The 23,611-nt window shown below is 41.6% G+C and overlaps 1 protein-coding gene across 4 annotated transcripts in view; it reads left to right on the top strand.

Moving 5' to 3' along the window:
• Positions 1–23,611, top strand: part of NETO1 (neuropilin and tolloid like 1) — a 146,026-nt gene that overhangs the window by 70,310 nt on the left and 52,105 nt on the right. Inside the window, exon 5 of one of the 4 annotated variants that reach the window (XM_060174043.1) lies at positions 7,201–7,335. The exons of the other annotated variants lie outside the window; for them this stretch is intronic. Coding sequence (XP_060030026.1) covers positions 7,201–7,232 — 32 coding nt within the window. The 3' untranslated portion in view covers positions 7,233–7,335. Of the gene's footprint in view, positions 1–7,200; positions 7,336–23,611 lie in introns of those variants that run through there. 4 annotated transcript variants of the gene reach the window in all.

The following is a 23,611-nucleotide window of genomic DNA, read 5'->3' as shown; positions in this document are numbered from 1 at the left end:
TTCTAGTTTTCAAAGAGGTAAAAGGGATTCAGCAGGCTTGCTCACCAGGCAGGGAACCTATCTTCCCAGGTGAATAGCCCAGATTTGAGCCCTCCCCCCACATACACCCCGCACACACCCTGTGCAAGTACTAACACACTGGGGGGAGGCATCATGCTGTGATGTCTCTCTGTCTCTCTCTGTATACTCTCTGAAAAAGCCAACTGGGAATGCTTTATGCACTAGGGCCTGATGGCAACACTTCCTAGCCCACCCACACCCCACAAGCCCTCCTAAAATGAAAGGGAAATTCTGAAATCTTATAAATCAAATGGAAGGTAGGAAAAAGGAAATTCAAAGGAAAAGATTAGTAGTAATAATACCAAAAGTAGGGTGATAAAAATCAGCCCTAGAATGTCACTAGCCAATACTGTTACAAACACACACACACACACACACACACACACACACACACAGACACACACACACACACACACACACACACACTGTAGGGAATGGATTAGACTGAGGAAGATTATCCAAAAATATAATAATTGTAAGAAATATTTCTGAAATTAAAATAACCCACATACAAGGAAGCTGAAAATTAAGGAATATAATTAACTAAGACACTAATAAACTAAATATAACTAATGAATTAATATGATTAACTAAAAAAGATATCTCTCTCCAATCTCTTTCCATCTGTGAATGGAGATTTTTTTTTTTTTTTTTTACTTTCCATGAGAACATTTGAAACTTTTCTTGTTCTGTTATCCTCAAATTGATATCCTCTTTTATTGATAGTTTAAGAAGTTTATTGCATCTCAAGAATCGAAATACATATTTGGCACTCTCCTGATCTGATTTCTTCAGTGGTAATGAGTATTTCTGGGAACATTTTCTATATTTTTAAAAATTTAATTGGTGATTTAATAATGATTGACAAGATTGTGGAATAAGAGGGGTACAATTCCACATCATTTCCATCACCAGAGTTTCACATGCCCTCCACTACTGCTTCCCTATTTTTCTTTTATTTTTTTTTTACTATTTATTTATTTATTTATTTATTTATTTATTTATTTATTCTCTTTTGTTGCCCTTGTTGTTTTATTGTTGTAGTTATTATTGTTGTTGTCATCGTTGGATAGGACAGAGAGAAATGGAGAGAGGAGGGGAAGACAGAGGAGGAGAGAAAGATAGACACCTGCAGACCTGCTTCACCGCCTGTGAAGTGACTCCCCTGCAGATGGGGAGCCAGGGGCTCGAACAGGGATCCTTACGCCAGACAGGTCCTCGTGCTTTGCGCCACCTCCACTTAAACCACTCTGCTACTGCCTTACTCCCAGCTTCCTTATTCCTTACTCCTCTGGGAGCATGGATCCAGGATCATTACAGGGTGCAGAAGGTGGGAGTTCTGGCTTCTGTAATTGCTTCTCCATTGGACATGGGTGTTGGCAGGTGGATCCAAACCCTCAGCCTATCTCTCTCTTTCCCTAGTGGGGTAGGGCTCTGGGGAGGCAGGGTTCTAGGACACATTGGTGAGGTCATCTACCCAGGGAAGTCAGGTTGGTGTCATGGTAGCATCTGAAACCTGATGGCTGAGAAACATTAAGATATAAAGCAGAGCAAATTATTTAGTAATCAGAAGGTAAAGTTAAGAATATAGCAGATGAAATGTGGGGTCTTCATATTGGAAGAAGCAAGATGTCTAATCTAGGTATATTCCATGACTTCACTAATTTTTGCCTAAGCCTGGCAGCTAATATGCAGGTGGGCTGAAAGTATTGTCTAGGAAAAATGGTGTCAGAGTTGGGAATAGAATCAGGGCAGGGAGTAGCTCTCAAAGAAAGGAAAAGTATATAAATACCATTAACTCTGAACCCCATAGATCTGACCTAGGACTCACGTTTATCCTGTGCAACCTCTGCATCCCTGCCAGGTGAACTTGCACCCCATGGTCGTATCCAGGAACATTCTAGGCTGCACTTATTTCAGGACCAGTATTCCTGGAGTGGAAGAGTATGTTAACTCAACCTCCCTTCAGAGAATGCTGCAGTTTCTACCTTTGCTGTTCTGCATTGAGGACAAGGTCTTGTAGAGGACCACAAGAGGGTTTATGATGTTGTTTATAGTGGAGATGACCAGAGATGGTAAAAGGAGGGATCTGTTAGAGGTCTAGGCTTATCAGATCTGTGTGGGAATCTTAGGACTCCCTGACTAGGGCCCCAGACGATGGGGTAGCCTGGTAGTGACCAAAAGGACCAACATTAAACTGTGCCGGTCTCTTACCCTTATCCAGCTTTTGTAGTCCTTACTGTATCTGATAGGGTTAGGCTTAGAGTGATTGAGGGGTGTGAGGAAGTAGGTGAAGAAGGTTAGTTCTAATGAAAAATATTTGATTAACTACTTTATGTTGCTTTTTTTTGTTTTTTTTTACTTGCTTCCTGCACTTACTGAGTCACTTAGACTATTGCACACTTTTACTTGAAGGACTATATTTTTCCATAACACGCGTACATGTGCACATGTGCCCTATCTCAGGTCTATGCCTAGTTTCTGTAACTTTGCCAGGAGGTGTGACACCTGAAATAGAACTTAGGAGTCCTATGAGCTAGGAAAGATCTCACCTGAGTATTAGAGCTGGAGGGTTGACATTCTAAGCCAGGCGTCTCTGGACACAGTCCAAAGTGGAGAGGGCACTGGTTGCACTGCTGTGGTTGAGATCAGTAGATGTAGGATCACATGGCATGGGTCACAGGAAGCATGAAGGAAAGCGAGCAAAGCCCCACAAGTTCAGCCCAACACTACCAGGATTTACGTCATTCAGTGCTATTTACAAATAACTCCATCTTATATACTGACAAGACCAGTTGCTTCTGGTCTCCCTAGTCTTAAGGTTGTAGGTGATTTAATATATTAAAATAAAAGTTAGTATTAAAAATCATTAAAAATTTGAGCCCAGTGTTGAAATTCAGTCAGTTTATTAATTTATTTTTTAGGATATATATATATAAATTTTTTTCTTTATTTATTCCCTTTTGTTGCCCTTGTTTTATTATTGTAGTTATTATTGATGTTGTTGTTGTTGGATAGGACAGAGAGAAGTGGAGAGAGCAGGGGAAGACAGAGAAGGGGAGAGAAAGATAGACACCTGCAGACCTGCTTTACCACCCGTGAAGTCACTTCCTTGCAAGTGGGGAGCCGGGGGCTTGAACGGGGACCGGTCCTTGTGCTTTGCGCCATGTGCGCTTAACCTGCCATGCTACCACCCGACTCCCCCCCCCCTTTTTTTAAGGATAATTAACATCATTCCCACCACCAAAAGTCTGTGTCCCATTCTCCCCCCACCATGAAGCTGAACATCTACCCTCACCTCCACCCAGAGATTTTTCCTTTGGTGCCCTACTCCAAACTCACATTCTGCTCTGTGTTTCTCTGTCTGTTCTTTTTCCTCAACTTCTGTTTATGAATGGGATCATCCCATACTCATCTTTCTAGTTTTCTTACTTGAAATTGTAAGTGCTTAGATTGAAGGAATTGGGGTCTATGCTTTCAAAAGCTCGAGACTATTTCTCCCCTCTTTTTTTTTTTGATTAAATAGTGCTTTATAAGAGTATAAGTTAATAGGATTATATAGTAACATTATTCCTGCCACCCAGGGTCTGTGTCCCTAGCCCCACACCCCTGCAATGGAGCTGAAAATCTTGCCCCCACACCCCCTGATTTTTTTTTTTTTACTTTGGTGCAGTACTCCAAATTCAGTCAAAATCAGCTTTGTGTTTCCCTTTCTCAGCTTCTGTTTATGCGTGGGATCATTCCATACTCATTTTTCTCTTTCTAGCTATTCTCACTTAACATAATTCCTTGCTCCATCCAAGATGGGTTAGAGAATGTGGATTCATTATTGTTAATATCTAAGTAATATTCCATAGTGTGTGTATATATATACCACAGCTTTCTCAGCCACTTACTGTTCAAAAGGGAAGCTAACTCAACTGCATCATGCACACAGAGCCAGATAATTACCAGTTCAATTGGAGATCATAATTTGAAGATTGAGGAAGCTCTCACAAACATTTGATGAGAAGAGAATCATATCAGTAGTAGAATTCCATGGAAATATAATTAAAAAGGACGTTAACTTGAACCAAGTCCCAGCACATGATTTGACTGCATGAGTGACTAAACACTTCTTTCATGTCTCCTCAGGAACATGATGAGGCCTTGTGGTGGAGACTAAATTTACTGAGATTAATACAAAGCTGAAGTCCCTACCTACTCTCAAAGCGAGATCAGATGCATTAGGAGTTTTGGATGAGTAAACAGGACCGGAGCCCTGGCTGTTCTTACAGGCACAGAAAGTAGTGCTGTCAAGCCAAGGCTTTGTTCTCCCCAGAATGCTTTCCATTAGCAGCCAGAGTGATCTAAAAATACAGTCAGACAAAGTCACTCCTCCGCAGAAACATGTGCTGGTTTTCCTTTGCTCTTCTTTCCACCACCAACATCCCTTTGATGAAAGACCAGAGTGTAGGTACCTATTTCTGTGCCTTTTCTGTGGCAAATCGCTGACGTCGGGAAGGGTTGCTGAGAAGCAGCCCAGACAATGCCCAAGAGGGTAGGTGTGGGTGTGTTCCGGCAAGACAGATCGGTGGCCAGGAAGATGTTTGGTTTTCAGTTTTCGGAAGTAGGGGCACTAGAGAATTCATTATCGTTGCTTGTGTTCCTGTTTTTCCAGAAACGCTGTTACATGTGACATATGAACATGGTCTGTCATAAAAGCTTATGGAGCTGCTTGTGCTCTGAGCTGTTTGCATAATAGTAGCACAATTAGGATCTATTTTACAGCTACAAGTGGCACAAAACTCAGGGAGAGGAAAATGCTATGTTTAGTTCAAAATCATGCTTTCTGTGGCTTTGCTTCCCAGTCTTCGAGTTTATAATATGTTCACCTGCTTGTTTAGTTGTTTCACATGGAGGTTTATTGTGATGAGTTGACGGTAGAAACTTCTTCTTCTAGTGTTTGCCCTTCTTCCGTAGCCAGTCAACAGCGTCAGGTTGAGCCTGATGTAGTTTTGAGACCTCCTTTGAATCTGGAGAGGTGGCAGTCATTGACTATGTGGGTCATAGTCTGTCTGTAGCCTCAGGGGCAGTTCGGGTCGTCTCTGGCTCCCCAGCGATGGAACATAGCGGCACACCGGCCATGGCCTGTTCGATAGCGATTGAGGAGGGCCCGATCATAACGTGCCAGGTCAAAGCCGGGTGGACGCTTGCAGGGGTCTGTGATGAGGTGTTTGTCCTTGACCTCAGCTGACTGCCAACTCTGTTTCCAAGAGTCTGGAACAGAGAAGTTCAGTGTAGGTGTAGGGGACCAGATTGGGTGACGAGACGTCAAGCATTGGACAGGGTGGGCGAAGATATCCGTGTATATTGGCAGGTCCGGTCGAGCGTAGACGTGGGAAATGAACTTAGATGATGCCGCATCCCGACGAACATCTGGCGGGGCGATGTTGCTAAGAACTGGCAGCCATGGAACCGGGGTGGAACGGATGGTTCCAGAAATGATCCTCATGGAGGAATATAATTTGGAATCGACCAAGTGGACATGGGGGCTACGGAACCATACTGGGGCACAGTATTCTGCAGTGGAATAGCATAATGCCAGAGAGGATGATCGTAGTGTGGAAGCGCTCGCGCCCCATGAGGAGCTGGCCAGTCTTGCAATGATGTTATTCCTCGCGCCCACCTTTGCTGCAGTTTTTATGAGATGTTCGTGAAATGACAGGGTGCGATCGAGAGTAATGCCAAGATAGACTGGCTGGGCTTCATGCCGGATTCTCGTATCGCCAAGCTGCACATTAAGCTCACGCGAGGCCGAGGCATGGTGTAGATGGAAAACAGATGATACCGTTTTTGCAGTGCTAGGGTTTAGTCGCCTTTTTTTTTTTTTTTTACAGTAATCAGATATCAGAGACATGTCTTTCGTGAGTGTTTCCTCGAGGATGTCGAACTTGGATGCCTGAGTTGCACAGCAGATGTCATCGGTAGAAACTGAAGGTTGTAAAGTTTAATCCTAGGGCATGGCTAGTAGCACAGCGGGTTAAGCGCGAATAGTACTAAGCGCAAGAACCCAGCACAAGGATCCCTGTTCCAGCCCCCCTGGCTCCCTGCCTGCAGGGGGGAGTTTCACAAGTGCTGATGCAGGTCTGCAAGTATCTATCTTTCTCTCTCCTTCTCTCTCTCCCTCTCCTTCTTTTCTCAATGTCTGTCTGTCCTATCCAGTAAAATGGAAAAAAAAAATGGCTGGCAGGAGCAGTGGATTCGTAATGCTCACGCCTAGTCCTGGCAATAACCTTGGCAGCATAATGAATAAAATAAGTAAATACATATAAATAAATTTAAGCCTCACACATTGTATTATTGGCTTTTTCTGAAACATGGAAAGCAAGAAATTTACTTTAGAACCTCCCCTCTCCAGAGCCCTGCCCCACTAGGCAAAGATAGAGACAGGTTGGGGGTGTGGATCCACCTGCCAACACCCATATCCAGTGGAGAAGCAATGACAGAAGCCAGACCTCCCACCTTCTGCTCCCCATAAAGGACTTTTCTCATTTTCCCAGAGGGAGAAAGAATAGGGGGAGTAAACCAGAGGGTCCGGCACCCCCATTTTACCAGGAATCTTGTTTTTTATACCACCAGGGAAGAGGAAGTGAATCTGGAAAATACCAGGGGAAGCCAGACATGGTTTTACTTATCTCAGAGAGAAAAGGAAAAAGAAAGGACATGTGGAAGTAGTAGTAGGTATAGGCGTGAACGAGAAAGGAAGTAAAGGCTGGACCATTGGAAAAAATGGGGGAAAACAAATACATAGACATAGACAGATAAAGACTCAGCCTGTATCTGTGACCTTGGGAGAACTACTGCCGTTTCTAATGGAGGGGATGACTTCACAGAACTCTCTGGTGTGGGAACAGTGTGGAATTGAACCCTATTATCATATAATTCTCTAAGTCAATATTAAATCACTAATAAAAATAATTAAAAAAAAAAACCCAAAACAAACAGTAAGTCATTTATTTTTCTTCCTATTTCGATTGAGCAGGAGTGGGCGATAGGGTGTCAACAGACCTTTAAAAAGCTTTATAAAGTAGCTTACAACCTTGAATTTTTTTCATTTATGTGCCTTTAATGTAACATAGAGTCTTTACATCCTTCTAGGACAAAAAACAAAGCCAGAACTTCTGCTTTAGATTCTCCAGTGCCAGAATGGTGCCATCTACATGTCTGATGTTTTACTGCAATCATCTTTTCTCATCAAAATTTGAAAAACTGCAAACAGCTTAATTAAATAGAATGAACTAAGAGAAGACAGTTCTGGATATCAGATTTAAATTTGATATTCTAAAATTACAGTTAGTATATCAACTAATTCAAAAGTAACTATGTATTTAAAGACAATTATATTTTGACTTTCAGCATAATTTTGAGAACTATACATTAAAGTGCTGTTTATTTTTTTAATATGTATTTGATTTATTGTATTTTTAAATCTTTATTTATTTTCCCTTTTGTTGCCCTTGTTCTATTGTTGTAGTTATTATTGTTGTTGTTGTCGTCCTTGTTGGATAGGACAGAGAGGAATGGAGAGAGGAGGGGAAGACAGAGAGGGGGAGAGAAAGATAAACACCTGCAGACCTGCTTCACCACCTGTGAATCGACTCCCCTGCAGGTGGGGAGTTGGGGGCTCAAACTGGGATCCCTACATTGGTCCTTGTGCTTTGTGCCACATGTGCTTAACCCTCTGCAATACCGCCTGACTCCCTTAAAATTACTTTTTATGCTTAGTAGTATTTCATTTTGGCTGCATGTCTCAGTATATGTTAATTTTCTTAGTAGTTTTCATTAAGATATTGTTTAGGAAAAGGGATTTAAAATCATTTACAATTTAGATAATGAAGTTAAAATTATACAAAATACTTAAATGTTTATTATTTATGATAAAATTTATTAAGCACAATTTTTGTACTTTTTAGTACCCATTGATTCAACTGGGTGTGTCACTGTCCAGCCCCTCAATTTGAATGAAGCAAGGCTTCATTATTATAACAGGATAGCAATGTTGTGAAAACATCACATTTTGAAATGAGTGTGTAATTTATATCAATTTAAAAAAATTTGTTAGTGCCACCAGGATTATTAATGCTGGAACTTGGTGCTTGTATGGGAAGTCCAGAATTCCTGGTGACCTTTCTCCCCCTTCCTTCCTTCCTTCCTTCCTTCCTTCCTTCCTTCCTTCCTTCCTTCTTTCATTTCTTTCTCTCTTTCTTTCTTCCTTCAAGGATAGATAAAAACTGAGGGGGGGATAGAGAGGAAGAAAGAAAGAGAGACACGTGATCTAACCCTGCTTTACTGCTCATCAAGTTTAACCCCTGAAGGTGGGTACTGGGGCTAGAATCTCAGCCCTTACCCACTGACTCAACTGGCTGTGTCAGAGCTCAACCCCTCAATTTTTTTTGAAAATAATATTTTTGAAGTTTAATGCCTGGCATCACCATACACCAGAGCTGAACACTGCTTCCACCACCACCACCACCACCACCACCACCACCACCACCACCGCCGCCGCCGCCGCCACCACCACCACCACCACCACCACCGCCACCATCATAGTATTATATGCTGTCCTGCTCTGCAAAGGAGAGGGAGCTCCCTTGCTCTTATTTGTTTCTATCTTTCTAAATAAATAAAAATCAATTAGGAGAGAATCTCAGTTGTGTCATATATGCATGAGAGGAAAGCATTGGTGATTTCAAGGAAAAGAGGCAGAGAGAGAGAGAGAGAGAGAGAGAGAGAGAGAGAGAGAACAAGAACACGCAAACAAAGAGCCAGAAACCCGTAACCTTCCAGAAAGATTGTGGTCCAGAATCCATCAGGGCATGTTTACTGAGTGTATTGTTAAGGGTGTGTGACTAGGGTCATGGAGGAGTGAGGCTTCAAATGGGTCTGTTCCAAGAATATGCTGTTTTTCTCAGGGATGCAAGAAGCAGATGTATTTGTGAAAGGAACTTAGGGAACGTCTAGGAATAACACCAAAGCAAGAGTGGCTTGAGTTCAGAGTCCTTGTTTGCAAGTGGAATGGAGAGAAGAGTCCTTGTTTGCTGTTTTGTCCATCCTATTGCCTCAGACTCATGCCAGGCGTGAATTCATGCTCATATGTTTGTTTCCCCTCAGCACTATTGAATTGTGTGCATTCATCAGTTTTTAAAATTCCGGTCATTTTATAGTTCTTGAGAATAATAGAGAACTTCTACAATTTTAGCCTCAGAAAATGTGCTTAGGATTGTGGTGTGCTTGTAAGAAAGCCTCAACACAGGACAGAAAGACTGAAAATATAATCAAAGGCTAAGAATCTGCAGAAGGATAGAGTGTGAGCCGAGGTTTGTGACGGTGCAGGTGGTTAGTACAGTAGCAGGCTGGCCATCACTGGGTGAGCAGGTGAGAACAAGAGACGGTGAAGGTCAGACTCAACTTTCACTGAGAAGGTGCCAACTCAGTAGAGGGCCAAGAAAGTCAGATGTTTGATGCAGAAAGAACAAACATGCCAACCTGTATCTATAGTCACCAAGTTACTGCCAGATTTTGTCTTTCACTGCTTGTCCCGTCAGCTTCTGTAACCCTGGCTAGCTTCTGCCCTCCTAAAATGTACCCCTGCCTTCCTAGTGGTATATCTTATGCTGAGGCTAAACTTTCCCAGACACAGCAGGAAAGATCACAGTGTCACCCCTCAACCTGCAGCCTCAGTTTCTGTAATGACACTTTCTGTTCTCAGCATGTGCCCCGAGATAAGCTTGTACCTTTCCTTTGTTCAGGGCCAGAGTTATCAGAATGATCTGACCTCCTGGTCCACATGTAAATAAATTTCTTTCCCCTTTACCCACCTTGGCTTCAGTCATCTTGATTATTAATAGATTCCCTTAACAAGAAGTTCATCATTTTCTGTAAATTGAGTGTTGTCACATATGTGAAGACACTTAAGGTCTGGTCTTGAGCATCACTGGAATGGAATGTGGCCTGCCAGGTTGAGCACATGTGTTGACCTGGGTTCAAGCTCCTAGTCTCCTCACCTGCAGGGTTAATGCTTCATGAGTGATGAAACAGCATTCTAGGTGTCTGTCTTTCTCTCATGCTCTTTATCTCTCCTCCTCTTGATTTCTCTCTTTCTCTATCAAAATAAAAATAAGTAAAATATCTAAAAAAATACATTCCCCTTTTCCTGTGATGGTACTTCCCTATCCCTGTTACTCTGGCCGTGATTACCAGGGAGCAGAGACTGGCTTTACTTTCAACTCTCTAGAACATACCTCAACAACAGTTGGAAAGAAAATTGGAGATAAAGAGGAAGGGTAAAAGGAGAAGCCAAGGAGATGTGAAAGAGGGAGGAGGAAAAGGAACAATCAATTAGATTCACCATAGATTTGCACGTCAATAGCAGATAAGATAAATAAAGTATAGAGAGAACTCCCGACTTGGCACAGTACAGAGAAAATCATTTTCATCAAAACCAATAGGTATCCAACAACATGAGTAGCTAAGTAAATTGTGATATATATACACAATGGACTACTACTGAGCTATTTAAAGTGGTGATTTCTCTTTCTTCACCTCATCTTGGATGGAGCTTGAAGGAATCATGTAAAGTGAGGTCAACCAGGAAGAGAAGGATGAATATGGGATGATCTCACTCAGGGGCAGAAGTTCAGAAAGGGGAAATACCTAGCAGAAGTTGGACTAGATTTAGTATTGCACTAAAGTAAAGGACTCTGGGGCAGGGTGTATGGGCTATTGAAATCCTGGAGCATGATAGTGGAGGAGGACCTAGGTCGGGGGTTAGAGTGTTACTTGGAAAACTAAGAAATGTTACACATGTACCAACTACTGTGTTTTTTTTTTCCTTCCCTTTACTGGGGGATTAATGGTTTACAGTCAACAGCAAAGTACAGTAGTTTGTACATGTGTAATATTTCTGTTTCCCTTTTAACAGTTCACCCTCCCCCCCCCAAGTCCTCTGCCATCATGTTCTAGGATCTGAACCCTCTCTCCCCACCGCAGTCTTTTTTCTTTTTTGCCTCCTGGGTTATCGCTGGGGCTCACTGCCAGCACTATGAATCCACTGCTCCTGGAGGCCATTTTTCCCATTTTTGTTGTCCTTGTTGTGGTTGTTATTGTTGTTATAGCTGTTGTTGTTGTTGGATAGGACAGAGAGAAATGGAGAGAGGAGGGGGGGACAGAGAGGGGGAGAGAAAGATAGACACCTGCAGACCTGTTTCACTGCCTGTGAAGTGACCCCCCTGCAGGTAGGGAGCTGGGGGCTCAAACCAGGATCCTTACAGGGTCCTTGTGCTTCCTGCCATGTGCGCTTAACCCACTGTGCTACTGCCCAGTCCTACCAGAATCTTTTACTTTGGTCCAATACACCAAACTCAGTAGAAGTTCTGCTTTGTGTTTTCTTACTTTTTCAACTGCTTTTTTTTTTTGTAGTAGTAGTAATCTAATAATGATCAGCAAGATTGTGTGATAAGAGGTTACAATTCATACAGTCCCCACCACCAGAGTTCCATGCCCTAACCCCCCCATTGGAAACTTCCCTTTTCTTGATCGCTCTGGGAGTATAAGCCAAAGATCTTTATGGGGAGCAGAAGGTGGGAGGTCTGGCTTCTGTAATTGCTTCTCCACTGGACATGGATGTTGGCAGGTGGATCCACACCCCCAGCCTGTCTCTACCTTCCCCTTCAACTACTGTATTTTACTGTTGACTATAAACCATTAATCCCCCAATAAAGAAATAAACGTAAAATGTATTGTAGAGTTGTGTGTGTGTGTGTGTGTGTGTTTTAGGAACAGAAAGACACTGTATTATGTAAAGCTGTATGTATTTATAATGTCTACGTCACAGACAGAAACACGCGGGACAGACTTGTGCATTCACACATACACAAATGAGGAGCTATACTTCTATTTTCACATTTTTGTTGATCACAATTGTGCTTTTCATTTTGGAAAATCATACATATAAATGCAATGGCTATCATGGGAACTTGTAGAGAATGTGCTGCTGGGCTGAGTACTCTTCCCGAAATCAGATCAAGAAGGTGCTTTGTAAAGTGAGAGTTGGCGATGTCTGGGGTTCAAAGTACAGAGGGCGCTCTATGAGGGCGGCTCTTTCACTATGGCTCTGTGGATGGCAGAGGGAGACAGCAAGAGACTGACTACAAGGTCCACTCCCGTTCGGAAGAGACAGGGCCTCCTATTCATGACCAGGATGATTCCACAGTCCCCCTGCTCTGCGTCCTCTGGCCTGCAAGGACGGCACTGGTCCTGGGGTGCCCTTCCACTGCCAGGAGTGGTTCTCCATCACTACATCCTCGGCTTCTGCACAGTGTCTCCTGGGTGCTTTCCTATATCTCTCAGTAGATTTTAACCAAGTCTTCGGGGCTGGCTTGACCTTCCTCACAGTTCAGTGCTCTGGACTTGATCCTTGCCTGCCAGTCTTAGTCTACATTTAGAGTGTTTCTTCGGGAAGGAGAAGTAGAAAAGCAAAAAGATGATAGCAAGCTGCAGTCTTGGAAAAGTTTTCCGTTGGCTCTAATTAATAGTTTTCGGAGGCTGGTCTGTCTTTCTCCATTTCTTTTTATTTTATTTGTCGGTCTAGCTTCGCGGGCGGGAGACAGATGACCAGGGACTCATGGCTGAGCTGTACGCAGTATCTCTTTATTCATGTAGAACACAGCACAATCTAAGCCATCTAAACTAAACTAAACTGTAATCACAATCCTGTCCTTATATATATATACTTGGCAAGTAGGGCGTCAACAGGATGTGACGTAGAGAGGGTGGAGCGACAAGAGACTGGTGCAAATCAGGGTGTACTAGGAGAGGGGGAGACATCATGAACCAGTGGGGATTAAACCAATGCCCTGCAGGCAGGGAGGTGCTTAGTTAACAGTGGTTATGTAAATAGAATACAGTGTTAATAAGGGGGGATTAAACCAATGAAACAGAAGGGGTCTTAGAAGCATACCAACATTATTTATTTATTTTTATTGCCGGCAGGGTTATATCTGCTGCCCAGGTACCTAAATAACAAATCCACCAGTCCCAGTGGCACTGGGATGTGGTTAAGTTATTTTTCTCTTCTTCTTCAAATGTAGGTCTGGGGCAGAGGAGATAGCATCATGGTTGTGAAAAAGACTTACCAGTCTGAGGATTCCCAAGTCCTAGGTTCAGTCCTCACACAAGCTTAGGCCAGTGATCTGCTGATTAAAAAAAAAAAGTTTATCAAATGAAAAGAAAAACACTTAAGTCTCCCCTCACACTGCCAGCCTTGGAGATGTCGTGGATTTGGCTTTCTGCCACATAATTTGAGAGTCCTAAAAAAAAAAGTTATTTCCAAAAGACTACACACATCACATGTCTATGTTTTTCTCACAATTTCATGTCTTCATTGAGAGTTGCTCTGTAGAGAGCAAATGTTAATTGTTACTTTCAACAACTATCTCTAATTCTTGGTAGTCATGTTCTCAATTGATAATTTGAGATACAAAATATTTTAATATTTTATTTACTTGTTTATTCATTTCATTTATTTATTTGGGTAGAGACAGAGATATCGAATGTGGAGATAGAGAGGGGGAGAGGCATAGAGACCTCGGCAGCATTACTTGTGAAGTTTTCCTCCTGCAGGTGGGGTTGGGGCTTGAACTCATGTCCTTGTGCATTGTAGTATGTGCACTTCACCAGGTGTGCTACTTACTGCCTGACCCTGAGATACAAAAATTGTAATGGATCACTTAATTGATTTTGCTGGATAGACTCCTCATGAACATATCTATAGTGATCTAGAATTTGAGCATTCATTTCATCTTTCACACTGCTTGCTTACTTCTCAAGTAATATTTTTATTTACTGGTAAGGAATATAATCTTTATTTACTGTTGTCAGAAAAGTCATGATATATCTTTTCCGTGTTTTTCTCTTTCTTTCTCTTTCTTCCTTTCTTTCTTTGCTTCTTCCATATTTCTTTTTTTTTTTTGCCTCCAGGGTTATTGTTGGGGCTCAGTTCCTGCACTATGATTCCACTGCGCTTGTGTCCATTTTTTTTTTTTTTTGAGTTTTTGGATAGGAAAGAGACAAACTAAGAACAGAGGGCAAGGCAGAGTGCGGGAGGAGAGAAAGATAGACACCTGCAGATCCGTGCTTGTGAAGCGATCCCCCCCTCCCCCGCAGGACAGAGCCTGTGGCTCGAACCTAGATCCTTGCATGGGTTTTTGGGCTAGGGGTACTTCTTCTTCTTCTAGCGTTTGCCCTTCTTCCATAGCCAGTCAACATGCGTCAGGTTGAAAGCTGTCAGGAGCTGCTTGTTGCTGGCTTTGAAAGTGACTGGGATCCATGTGGATTCAGTTGGCTAGGAAGGATCGTCAGTTTCCTCAATGAATGGGTACTCACGGGATGCTTAACACAGTGCACCAGCCCGGCCTCCTTTTTGTATGTTTGTCTAAGCAGAAATGTGTCAAGACTTCTGTCAATCCAATAGAAAACCCAACTATTTTCCCACTTACTGCTTTTGTTTGTGTTCTATAGTTAGAATTAGTTAATGTGACCAAAATTTATAGCCCAACTTATATTATATTTAAATATTCATATATTTATATAAGAATAAATATAAACATGTATATATCTATTTAAATTAAGTTTTATTCCTTCTTTTTTTCAAAAACATTTTATTTGCTTGTTTATTTATTGGATAAAGATACAGAGAAATCAAGTAGGGATATATATATAAATTTATGTAGATATATCATGTAATACACACACACACACACACACACACACACACACACACACACACACACACACTGCACCAGGACCTGGGTGTTTTAGCCCCTGGTCCTCACCTGCAGGGGGGAAGCTTCACAGGTATCTCTCTTTCTCTCTCCCTATTACCCCCTTCCTTCTTGATTTATGGCTATCTAATAAATAAATAAATAAATAAATAAATAAATAACATTTTTAAAAAGACTGCACATTTATCAAATGTCTCAGCAAGCTTAAATTGAGTCTTCGACTTCACTCAAGGGGATATTTTTTCAAGGCATATATACAGATGTGTATATGTAAGTAAATATGCGTATCTATTTATCTGTCTATCTGTCTATCTATCTATCTATACACACACACACACACGCACGCACGCACGCACGCACGCACACACACACACACGCACACACACACAGACACTAGCAGCCCTTATGAAGGGCTTATGAAGCTTCCCCACTGCAGGTAGGGACCAGGGGCTTGTACCCGGGTCCTTGTGTATTGCAACATGTGCACTCAACTGGTTGAGTCACTGCCCGTGTTTTTATTTCCATTTTCTTCAAAACAAACAAAAGCAGAAACAATAATTATGGAATAAATTCAAGGCATTTTTTTTCTAGCCACCACTAAGTGTGTGAGGCATCCATGAGTCTTTGTTCTTAAGACCTTGAGAACCTTTAGAAAAAAGGTCACTCGGAAGTCTTGTCTCTTAGGATTAATAGTATGATGTTTTGCCACTGTCCCCCTCCAGCCAGCTCACAGCCTCTTTTCTCCAAGTTAGAGGTGATCCCATGTATGTGATGATCCCATGTAGGTGATCATGATCCCATGATCCCATGTAGGTGATCACGATCCCATGTAGGTGATCATGATCCCATGATCCCATGTAGGTGTTATGGAGAACTTGGTTCCCCAGTGAGTGAAATGGATTGGTGCTGAGGCTTTTTGAGTTTGGTGAATCACCTTTCTCCTGCTGACGATTCCACAGCCACAGTGGGGGTGAAGGTCCTGACGCCCAAGGATGTTGGGGATGGAAGTTTTCCTGGAGTCATTTTATGCCTGTTGGTATGACTGAACCTACACTCGGACACAGTACTGATATTGTACGAATAATTGGAGACTGCTGGTGTCTTGTTGATGAAAGCAATGGAGGGAGTCAAGTGATATCTGGTTTTGAGGTTTTCAGCTGAGGTAATCAGGAGAAAGCTAATAACTAATGAAAGTAAAAAAAGACTTAGGGGATATAATTGCTGGACTGCTCTGATTACTCTCCTTCTTTAACTAAATGAGAGAGCCAATTCTCACCTATGAAAGGTACTGTCTTATATTGCCTTGGATAGCACTTTGGGGAAATATTGCACTGTGTCACATCTAATGAAAAACCTTTAGTTGCTCAGACTAAGAATGCAGATTTAGGGATTGGGTGATGACTCACCAGTTACACTGCACCAGGACCCGGGTTTGAGCCCCTGGTCCCCACCTGCAGGGGGGAAGCTTCACAGGTATCTATCTCTCTGTCTCTCTCCCTCTCTATTACTCCCTTCCCTCCTGATTTATGGCTATCTATCTAATAAATAATTAAATAACATTTTAAAAAGACTGAACATTTATCAAATGTCTCAGCAAGCTTAAATTGAGTCTTCAACTTCACTCAAGGGGAATTTTTCTTTTTTTCTTTTTTTTGCAAGGCAAAACCTTAAAGATTTTTCAAGGAAGCATCATGTCACAATGACACACTATTTATTTTTAATGCCAATGAAGAGAACTATGAGTAGTATAGCAATGATAAAAATTCAGACATGGGCTGGGTGGTGACAGACCTGCTCTTAGTGTGTAAGAACCGGGCCTCAAGTCCCTGGTCCCCACCTGCAGAGGGAAAGCTTTGCAAGTGGCGAAGCAGTGCTGCAGGTGTCTCTCTGTCTCTCTTCCTCTCTAGCTATCCCTTCTCTCTTAATTTGACTGTCTCTAGCCAATAAATAAATAAAGATAATACAAAAATTAAAAATTCAAAGATTCACATTTGTATGAGCACTTCTGTTGTATGTGATACAATCCGGAAATACACTTGATTTTTTTGCAGGTCTTAAGAGACTCAATCAGAGGGCCTGATAGTCTGTTGCTGGCATGATAGCATCTATAAAACTCCCTAGTTTGTTGGTTATGATTTTGAGAAATAATTCTTTCTAAGAGCAGGGTGGGTTAAGGACTTTTGGTCTGAATTTGTTGACATACATACAATTCAAAACCAGGTACATGGTTCTGACCACAGGTCTCTGGGATAATGGGGACAATGCTTATTAACAGGACTGCTCTGAAGGCCTGGGAAAGGGAGCAGTGGAGGAGTGTAGGAACCACAAGGAAGTGTCTCTGCACCTAAATATGTAATTTAACTTGCCAAAAAAGTTAAATACCACAAACGTTAATGGGATGATCTCAGTATGTAAAAAAATATATGAGACAACCCTCATAGGGAGAGGAGGGGGGAGAGCCTAGAAACAGACAGAACTTTGATAGGCTTTTGAAAGTGCTATGCTTACTGGGAGTTCAGAGTGCATGGGGAAGGCCAAGGAGGAAGAATGCCTTGTATCTGGAGAGCAGCAGTGACAGTGGGAAGCTCTGTGCTTGGCTGATGGAAGGTGTGGTCTGGATGTTTTCTTTCCCCACTCCAGGGTTATTGCTGGGGCTTGGTGCCAGTATTATGAATCCACTGCTCCCGGAGGCCATATTTTTCCATTTTATTAGCTAGGACAGAGAGGAGGAGGGGGAGATAGGGAGGGAGAGATAAAGACAGACACTTGCAGACTTGCTTCACCCAAGTGTCCCCCCTACAGATGGGGAGCCAGGGGCTTGAACCTCGATCTTTGCATGGGTCCTTGAACTTAGTACTATGTGCTCTTAGCCAGATGTTCCACCACTCGATCTCCTGGATTTTTTTTCTTTTAATTTTTTTTTTATTGGGGGAGTTAATGGTTTATAGTCAACAGTAAATACAGTTGTTGATCTGTGTGTAAATTCCTCAGTTTTCTGCAAAACACTCTCACCCCCAGTCTAGGTGCTTCTCCACCACCACCAGACCCCAGGACCTGAAAGCCCCCCATGTACTCCCCACCCTGAGTCCTTTACTTCGGAGTAATATACCAATTCCAGGCCAAGTTCCGCTTTGTGTCTCCTTGTCTGTTCTTATTTCTCAATTTCTGCCCAGGAGTGAGATCATCTTTGGGCTTGTTTTACCCCTGAGAGAAACAACTGGAAAAAATGACCTTGAGAATTCAGTTCTGCAGCCACTGTGATGAGAAAGAACCTGCTTGCTTACTTTCCATGGCCAGGAAACAGGAGTGAGAAAGAACATGCTAAAAATAGTAGGAAAAAAAAAAAGAAGGAAGTAGTTCAAGCTCTTGCTCTTGCAGTGCCAGACTGATACTTTGGCTCCCTTACTGTCTCTAATACAATAGTAGATACTTAGCAAACACAATACAATCATACAAAAAGAAAAAAACCCCTGATATGTTAATACACTGATTAGTTTATTATTATTTTTTTATTGCCACCAGGGTTGTTGCCGGCACTATGAATCCGCTGCTCCTGGCAGCCTTTTTTTTTTTTTTTATAATACCACTTTTCTTTTGTTCTTTTTTTTACTTGATAGGACAGAGAGAGATTGAGAGGGGTAGGGTAGATAGATATGGAAAAAGAAAGATACCTACACAGGGCTTCACTGCTTTTGAAGCTTGCCCCCTGCAGTTGGGGACCAAGGGCTCAAATCCGGAGGCATGTACATGTTAAATGTCCATTTAACAAGTTGCATCACCGACGAGCCCCCTGTTAATGCATCTATCCATCCATCTATCTATCCATCTATCTATCTATCTATCTATCTATCTACCTATCTATCTATCTATTTATTATGGTTGCCTACACAGTGACTCCACTGCTTCTGGTGGAATTTTTTTTTTCCTTTTTCTTCCCTCTTCGTTTGACAGGACAGAGAGAAATTGAAGCAGGTAGCGAGAGACCTGACGTGTGTCACCGCTCATAAACCTTCCCCCCTGCAGGTGGGGAGCAGGAGCTCAAACCCAGGACATGACACATGCTATCTTAAGAACTTAACCAGGCGCACCACCACCCCCTGGCTCTCATCCTGGCAGTTTTAGACGTCCATGCATACAGGCCATCTGAATCACTGTGATATTGGGGACAAGAATGTCAGAAAGATGAAAAGAGGTGTGTGAGAATTTCTGGGTCCGTGCTCTGCCCTGCCCCTCCCTTGATTGTCAGCACGGGGCCTCTAGGCTACTGCTCCAGCCTCCAAGGTGCAGTAGCAGTGGAGACTCACAGTTGCGCTTGGTGAGCCTTAGGGAGTCCTGTCCTCCCCCCCTCCCCCAGCCATCTTTTTGTTGGTGAAACAGACTGGAGGTGGCGCCTCAACTGGCAAACTGATGGACTGTTACCAATCTCAGGAGTTGATTATTATTTTTTTTTTAAATTTCTTTACCGGGGATTAATGTTTTACAGTTGATAGTAAATGCAATAGTTTGTACATGCATAACATTTCCACATAACAATACAACCTCCACTAGGTCCTCCCCTGCCATCTTGTTCCAGGACCTGAGCTCTCCCCCTCACCCCAGAGCCTTTTACTTTGGTGCAATACATGAACTCCAGTCCAAGTTCTGCTTAGTGAGAAGTGGACATGGAAGGGTTTCTAATGCCATCTGTGATCCTTTCCTTCCCCTTACTTATAACTGAGCCATGTCCATAGATACATGTAGATCTACGGGAATGGCCCTTCCCATTTGCAGACATTTGACACATCTTGGAGTCCTCTTGAAGTGTTGCTGGTTACACCGGACACATACTGTATGCAATATCTTTGTATATTAGCTCAATTTTCTGTGGTCTGACCTGTGGCTATAATGTTTGAACTAAAATGACAGAAAGGCTTTGTGGGCATCAGAAATACTGTTTTTTTTTTGTTTTGTTTTATTTATTTTCCCTTTTTGTTGCCCTTATTGTTTAACATTGTTGTGGTTATTGATGTCATCATTGTTGTTGGCTAGGACAGAGAGAAATGGAGAGAGGAGGGGAAGACAGAGAGGGGGAGAGAAAGACAGACACCTGCACACCTGCTTCACCGCCTGTGAAGCGACCAGCCCTGCAGGTGGGGAGCCGGGGCTCGAACCGGGATCCTTACGCCGGTCCTTGCGTTTTGCGCCACGTGCGCTTAACCCGCTGCATTACCGCCCGACTCCCAGAAATACTGTTTTATATGGAAGGAAAAGTGAATTGTGTGCAGATAACAGACAGCTACCATTGTTCTGATAGTGGTAAACACACAGTAAAACCTGTGTTGTGAATTCCTCAGCTGGACTCAGGCTTCTGAGGGAAGGACATAGCCTCCTAATTAATGTTGTGTTTTTTTTTTTTTTTTAAACAGAACACTTTAGCTGTGGTTTATGGTGGTGCTAGGGACTGGACTTGGGACTTTGGAGTTTCAGGCATGAAAAACTTTTTGCCTAATCATTAATTTATCTGCCCTACCTTTACTGTTTTCTTTTTCGTGTGTGTGTGTGTGTGTGTGTGTGTGTGTGTAACCAATGTCTTGTGTGTTGATTTTACCTCTTTCCACAATATTTTTGTTCAGAGAGAGAGATAAAGTTAGGGCATCACTAATTGTATTGCTGTGGCATCTCTTATTGGGTTCCAGGGTGAGAATCTGAGCCTGCAAACAGGGCAGTGCTGGTACCCTACTCAATGATCTGTCTCTATAGACTTTAATAACATCAAATGGAAAAAAGTACAGTATGTAGAGTAGACAGTGATGCCCCAGTGGTGCTATTTTATTTGTAAATACTAGTTCTAGAGCAGCACTGCCTGGCTAGTGTCGCAGGAGAGAGACAGGAACTCATGGCAGCATGGTAATACAATTCTTTATTCACATGGGAACGCCCCAGAGTCAGGTGTGAGCACAGCAGGTTAAGCTATGTGGCACCAAACTGCAATGGCCGCCTCCCACTCTGCATGACAGCCCTTCTCCAGGTAGTGCCGCAGGAGAGAAAAGAGTGCAAAACCAGGAACACACAATGGAATATGACTTAGCTTTAAAAAATGGTGACTTGACCATTTTCATCCCATCTTGGATGGACATTGAAAAATTCATTTTAAGTGAAATAAGTCAGAAACAGAAGGATTGTGTATATATACACAATTCTAGGTCTTTTCTTGTTCCAGATAAACATTTGTAGCATTTGTTCTATTCTCCTGAAAATGTGGTTGTGATTTTGATGGGGATAGCATTAAATCTGTAGATGGCTCTGGTTAGTATATTCATTTTGATGATGTTAATTCTTCCAACCTATGAACATGGAATATCTTTCCACTTCTTTGTGTCTTTTTCAATTTCCTTGAGTAGTGACTCATAATTTTCAGTATACAAGTCTTTCACTTCTTTGGTTAGGTTTATTCCTAGATATTTTGTTGTTTTTGTTGCAGTAGTAAAATGAATTGCTTTCTGGATTTCAACTTCTTCTACCTTAGTGTTTGCATAGAGGAATGCCACTGACTTTTGAGTGTTAATTTTGTATCCTGACACCTTACTGTATTGCCTGATGATTTCCAAAAGCTTCTTTCTGTATTCCTTAGGTTTTTTTTTTTTTTTTTTTTTTTTAGTGTATACTATCATGTCATCTGCAAATAGGGAGAGTTTGACTTCTTCTCTTCCAATCTGTATGCCTTTAATTCCTTGCTCCTGCCTGATTGCTATGGCAAGAACTTCCAACACTATGTTGAATAGTAATGGTGATAGTGGGCAACCCTGTCTAGTACCTGATCTGAGGGGAAATGCTTCCGGTTTTTCACCATTGAGTATGATGTTGGCTGTAGGTTTGCTAAATATAGACTCCACTGTCTTCAGGAATTTTCCATCTAGTCCCATTTTTTTGTAGTGTTTTGATCATAAAGGGATGTTGGATTTTGTCAAAGGCTTTCTCTGTATCTGTTGATATGGCCATGTGGTTTTTGGTCTTGCTTTTTTGTTGATGTGGTGGATCATGTTGATTGATTTACATATATTAAACCAACCTTGCATCCCTGGGATAAACCCCGCTTGGTCATGATGCACAATCTTTTTAATATACTGCTGTATCCAGTTGGCTAGAATTTTGTTCAATATTTTAGCATCTATCTTCATCAGAGATACTGGTCTGTAGTTTTCTTTTTTGGTTGTGTTCCTGTCTGCTTTTGGTATCAAAGTGATGTTGGCTTCATAGAAGCTGGAAGGGAGTATTTCAGTGTCTTCAATTTTCTGGAAGATTTTTAAAAGTAGAGGAATTAGTTCTTCTTTGAAGGTTTTGTAGAATTCATTTGTAAAACCATCTGGCCTAGGACTTTTATTTTTGGGGAGATTTTTGATAACTGTTTCAATTTCATTGGCTGTGATCAGCCTGTTCATGTTACCTAGTTCCTCTTTACTTAATTTTGGAAGTTTGTAGTATCTAGGAGATCGTCCATTTCTTCCATGTTCTCTAGCTTGGTGGCATATAGTTCATAGAAGCCTCGCATGATATGTTGAATTTCTGTGGTGTCTGTTGTGATAGCTCTTCTTTCATTTACTGTCCAATTTCTTTGTGTCTTCCTTTTTTGTTTTGTGAGTCTGGGTTTGTCAATCTTGTTCACTCATTTGAAGAACCAACATTTACTTTCATTGATCTTTTGTATGGTTTTCTTATTTTCAGTGTTGTTGATTTCTGCCCTAACTTTAGTTATTTCTATCCTTCTGGTTGCTTTAGGATTCCTTTGTTGTTCTTCTTCTAGGTCTTTAAGATGTATAATTAGGCTGTTTATGCTTTCTCTTGTTTCCTAATGTGTGCTTGTATGGCTATGAACTTCCCTCTCAGTAAGCCTTAGTTGTGTCCCACATATTTTGATAGCTTGTGTCTTCATTTTCATTGAACTCTCAAAACATTTTGATTTCTTCCTGTATTTCCTCTTTGACCCAGTAGTTGTTAAGTAATGTACTATTGAGCTTCCATATTTTGGGACTATTACTAATCTTTTGTTGATTGTGAATTGTTAGTTTAATTCCACTGTGGTCTGAGAAGATGCTTGGGATGATTTCAATGCTCTTGAATTTGTTGATGCTGTCTTTGTGGCCTAACATATGATCTATCCTTGAGAATGACCCATGTGGATTTGAGTAAAATGTGTATTCCAGTTTCTTGCGATGAATAACTCTGAAAATGTCCACTAGTTCTAGTCGATATGTCTCCTCACTTAGCTCCCTCATGTCTTTATTGATTTTCTGCCTGTATGATCTGTCAAGTTGAGAGAGTGGGGTGTTGAAATCCCCTACTATGACTGTGTTGCTGTTAATATAGTGCTGTTGCTCTTTCAATAGATGTTTGATGTATTTAGATGACTTCTCATTGGATGCGTAGATGTTAATAATTGTTAAGTCTTCTTGGTTGGCTGATCCACTGAGCATTAAGTAGTGTCCCCTAAGTTTATTTTTAAATACTACTTTGTATATGTTCTACTCCTTAAGCTTAAGTAAAATTTGAAGTGGCACTTGGACAGGATAATCTGTATTCACCTAATATTTCCCCTTTAGGATATCTATGTTATTTATATGATATTTGTTTTTCTGTAATATTTTCTCTCAATCATATTTGGAAACCTTCTGTTTGTATAAAATCACGTTGATATTTTTATCCTCATTTTTTAAAAGAAGAGGGAATTCATGTCTTAGAAGATAGAGAATATT

The sequence above is a fragment of the Erinaceus europaeus genome, chromosome 15 (genome assembly GCF_950295315.1).
Source record: "Erinaceus europaeus chromosome 15, mEriEur2.1, whole genome shotgun sequence".
NCBI classification, from domain to species: domain Eukaryota; kingdom Metazoa; phylum Chordata; class Mammalia; order Eulipotyphla; family Erinaceidae; genus Erinaceus; species Erinaceus europaeus.
The sequence above is the reverse complement of the archived record's forward strand: the minus strand, read 5'-3'. Positions and strand labels throughout refer to the sequence as shown.